The sequence below is a fragment of the Nanorana parkeri genome, unplaced genomic scaffold (genome assembly GCF_000935625.1).
Source record: "Nanorana parkeri isolate BGI_ZX_2015 unplaced genomic scaffold, ASM93562v1 scaffold2343, whole genome shotgun sequence".
In the NCBI taxonomy this organism is placed as follows: domain Eukaryota; kingdom Metazoa; phylum Chordata; class Amphibia; order Anura; family Dicroglossidae; genus Nanorana; species Nanorana parkeri.
Window position 1 is genome coordinate 135,575 of NW_017308611.1, and position 4,086 is coordinate 139,660.

The 4,086-nt window shown below is 42.9% G+C and overlaps 1 protein-coding gene across 1 annotated transcript in view; it reads left to right on the forward strand.

The window, feature by feature from the left end:
• The window catches only part of SCAI (suppressor of cancer cell invasion), a gene marked incomplete at its 5' end in the record, with an annotated part of 141,518 nt that overhangs the window by 117,580 nt on the left and 19,852 nt on the right, over positions 1–4,086 (forward strand). The window contains one exon of the mRNA XM_018573344.1: positions 1,680–1,758. Within this exon, the coding sequence (XP_018428846.1) occupies positions 1,680–1,758 (79 nt within the window). The remainder of the gene's footprint in view (positions 1–1,679; positions 1,759–4,086) is intronic.

The window sequence follows — 4,086 nt, forward strand, 5'->3', positions numbered from 1 at the left end:
GACGACGACAATTACAGATCAACATTCTAAACTCAGCATTGTCAGCAGTCCGTACAAGACAATACAATAATGATAACTCAAAAAATAAAGATACAGATACAAGTAGACAAATACATCAAAATAAATCAACTTGTGGATCATTACACTCTGTGTCTGGGACACTACCGAAACAAAACCCAGGGTCAGCCAAACCACTGAGGGCAGGCCACCCATACGGTCAAGTAAGAGGAGTAAGATGAGGGGGGAGAGGAGCAGGGGGAAGAAGCAGTCCAGCAGAGAAGGGCAGAAGAACGGAGAGGCAGAAGAGGGGGATGAAAAGGAATACCAGGTCAGCATCAGAAGGGCGGGAGTATCTCAGGCGATGTAGGCGGGAGCAAGGTCTCCCCGCCCGGGCCCAGAGTGAGACCCCTAGCCGCCACCCACTCCCCCCAGATCCAAATTTGCGAACACAGTTTCGGCTCATATATGTTAGTCTGTATATCGGAAGCATCCGGTCAATCGTGCCCAACCATTGTCCCACCGTAGGAGGGGAGGGCAGCTTCCACCTCCAGAATGATTTTCCGACGGGCGTAGAAAGCCACATGGAATATAAGAAGCTTTGTTGCCTTAGGCGCCTGCAGTGTCTCTCCACATCCCAGCAATTTGACCTTTTTTTTAAAAGATATTTTGAACATTGAAAAACACAAACGTGAGGTGACACTTTTTACATTTCAGTAATAAACCAGCCTGGAGACACTTTGTCTACAGGGTCCAGGAAAAGCACTCACTGCTCTGTGGTCCCCTGCTGGGGAAGCACAACTAATCAACATTTGCTTCAATTGACACTCTACAGGTAAGTTTATTTAGATTGTTAATTAACTTGTATACTGTATTCAGTAGAAGAACAGAATTGACTTTCAGAATGTTTTACAAGAATCCAAAAAATATTATATTTTTTTGGCTGCTCCATGACAGTAAGTGCTTACTTAAAGGTGGTAATGACAGCCAGAATATTCGTGCCCAAAGGCTGGGCGTCCACAGCCGCTGCCGGAGTACTCTGTGCCGACCAACATCTCGTTGCATTCGGCCAAGATGGCCGCCTCTGACGAAGCGCGCAAAGGACCCATTGCAGCCCCAGGAGATTTCTTAGATGTATTAGGAGGGAACCAAGGTGTTAGTCAGTTCACACTGCTGGAGAGATCAGAATATTGAAGCCATGCCTGGATAAAAGGATGAAAGTAGTGGAGCTCAGCCAGCACATGTCTGTCCTTGATCATATGCTAGCCATGTCCCTCCTCTAGGAAGATTACAGTTTAAATTATATTTCCAGTGCAGACTATACACAGGGCCTTGACCTTAGTCTGAGTTTTCACAAAGCCAAACCCCTACTTGGAATCAGACATCACACATTGCCAAATTCCACAGCTTTAATGGCCACTGACAGAGCTTGGCTTTAAGAAGGGCTGGTTCTTTGTTCTAACTTGGACAGAAGTCAAGGCTTTGTGTATATTCTGGGTATGCAATCCAATGGGCTTTAAATATTTTGTGCCTGCACTTCATCAGTTTTGTTACCTTTATACTTTTTAGACAATGACGGGTTTGATATAAATAGTTCAACTTTCCCCACATTCTCTGCTAGGAATTTTGTATCTTTAAACAGGAAATATTTATATTTAAATATTCTGTCTTTCCATCTGCAGGAGTTGCCAGCAAACAGTGCCCTTTTGATTTACTTGTCTGCGACTGGTGTCTTCCCCACAGGTCGATCTGACTTTGAAGGTAAGATAAAGGAATGCACCTTGTTATTCACAGTTTTCTCTTTATTCCATGCTTTGCAATAAATACCTCACTGCTTGAGCAACCTGTCCTAAGTGTACAGGACTGCTATCCTGAACAATGCTAGTTGTTGCTTTGTGACCCTGGCTCCTCCTGCAGTGCAGGAGCTTATATGACATTCTTATCCAACCATAGCTACAATTTAACATCCCACTTATTAGATTTCATGAATAGAAACCATGGTTAAAACAGTTAAGTGTGTGGCACATGTGGCAAATCTAGCCATATGTATTTTTTGGGGGGTGGTAAACAAAGCCAGAGACACCATTTCTTCAAATGTATCATTTGATGACAGTGGATGCAGCTGTTATGTGGCTGACATTGCAAGTAAACTCATAAACCTGCTTACATTACCTATTGCTGAAACTGAGAAATGGCTAGGAACCAGTTATTTTGGTTTTCCATTGATGATTGCTAATTTTCATCCACAGTCACCTTCTAAAGCAGCTGATACTACAGTTTGTCTTAGAAATGTGCCTCTCATTTCTGACTATTTTGATGACGCAGAGAAAGAGAAAAACTGTTATGATGATAAAGTGAGCTTGTGGCCAGGCTGTGAACATTCAAGTATTTGCATATTCCAAAGGCCCAATAAAATGGGGGGCCAATTTCAGAGTAGGCACTCTGAGGTTGAGCTTACAGGCCGACAACCACACTCTCTCCCCGACCTGGTAGAAATGAGCAGGTAGAAATGAGCAGGTAGATGCCTACGATCTGCCTGGAGCTTTTGCGGCTGCATAGAGGCATGAAGGGAATTCTGAATCTCCACCCAAGAGGAACGGAGCGCCCGAAAATGATCCTCTTAGCTGGAATGTACTGAGGCGTAAAAGATTCGGGTAACACAGATGGTTGAAACACATAGTTAGCCATGAATGGGGACATTTGGGAGGATGAGTTGATAGCACTGTTCCTAGTGAACTCTGCCCAGGGTAGCAGATCAGCTCAATTGTCATGATGGTCTGAGACATAACAGCGGAGGACTTTAACCAATTTAGTTGCGCTGGAAAAACTATGTGAAAACACCAGCTGCAACAATGTGTATAACCGTAGTTTTTTCGTTTTGGGCCGATGATAAATGGTTTTATGTGAGCTATTTTTTGTATAGCTGTGTATTATAATCAACCAATTGAATGATGAGATCAAACTTTAGAATCTGAATGTATATGTAATCCCTACAGACGTGGGATTGAGCGTTTAATCACAGAATACTGTTTTATTATCACATTTTTATCAACGAAATATTGAACAGAACAAAGACACAGTTTACTAATTATAATAATTTATTTATTATACATATTTTACACTAATTTATGAATATTCACTCATTTATTCATTTATCCATCAATTTTTTATTTTTATTTTTCACTTGAATATAAATAGCAAGATGACACAGTAAGAACATTGCTCACTACCAACATAATTGCTCACATTGATAACAGCGGAGGAGCGCTCCGTGGCACCATTGATGGGGACAATTGGGAGGACGAGTTGATAACACTGTTCCTAGTGAACTCTGCCCAGAGTAGCAGATCAGCCCAATTGTCATAATGATCTGAGACATAGCAGCGGAGGAATTGCTCTAGGGCTTGGTTGGATCTTTCAGAGGCGCCATTGGACTGCGGATGATAGGCTGAGAGGAAGGAGAGTCGAACTCCCAACTGAGTGCAAAAGACCTGCCAGATCTAGCTACAAACTGGCTACCCGATCCGAGATTATCACCTTAGGTATACCATTTAAGCGGAAAAGACCTCCCTGGCAAACACCTGGCAAGCTCCTGAGCCATAGGTAACTTCTTAAAAGGTATGCAATGGCACATTTTGGAAAAACGGCCAACAACCCTTAGGTTATTGGTAGGGATGTCCGATACCCCTTTTTAAAGTACTTCGTTTACAAGTACTTCCCCTCATATACTTGCCGATACCAATTACCGATACTTTTTCTTAAATGGACAGGTGACATTTAAAAAAAAACAATAGACTAATGATTTTAGGCCAATTTGTTTATGATTATGAAGAACTTTAATTTAAGACTGTTTTAGAACAATAAAACATCTAACCTATTCACGTTTTCAACTGCGATCGTGTGGGACCGCCCAGGCGGTATTGCAGCGGGAAACAGCGCAATCTGCCTGGCGCGAATGGAGTACCATTAGAAAATAATGGCACTGCCAGCGCAATCGGCAGTGGTGTGCGATTCCATGACCGCCCAGCCATCTGCTCGGTTTTGTGCACAATGACCGGGCGGTCATGGATTGCACACCACCGCCGATCG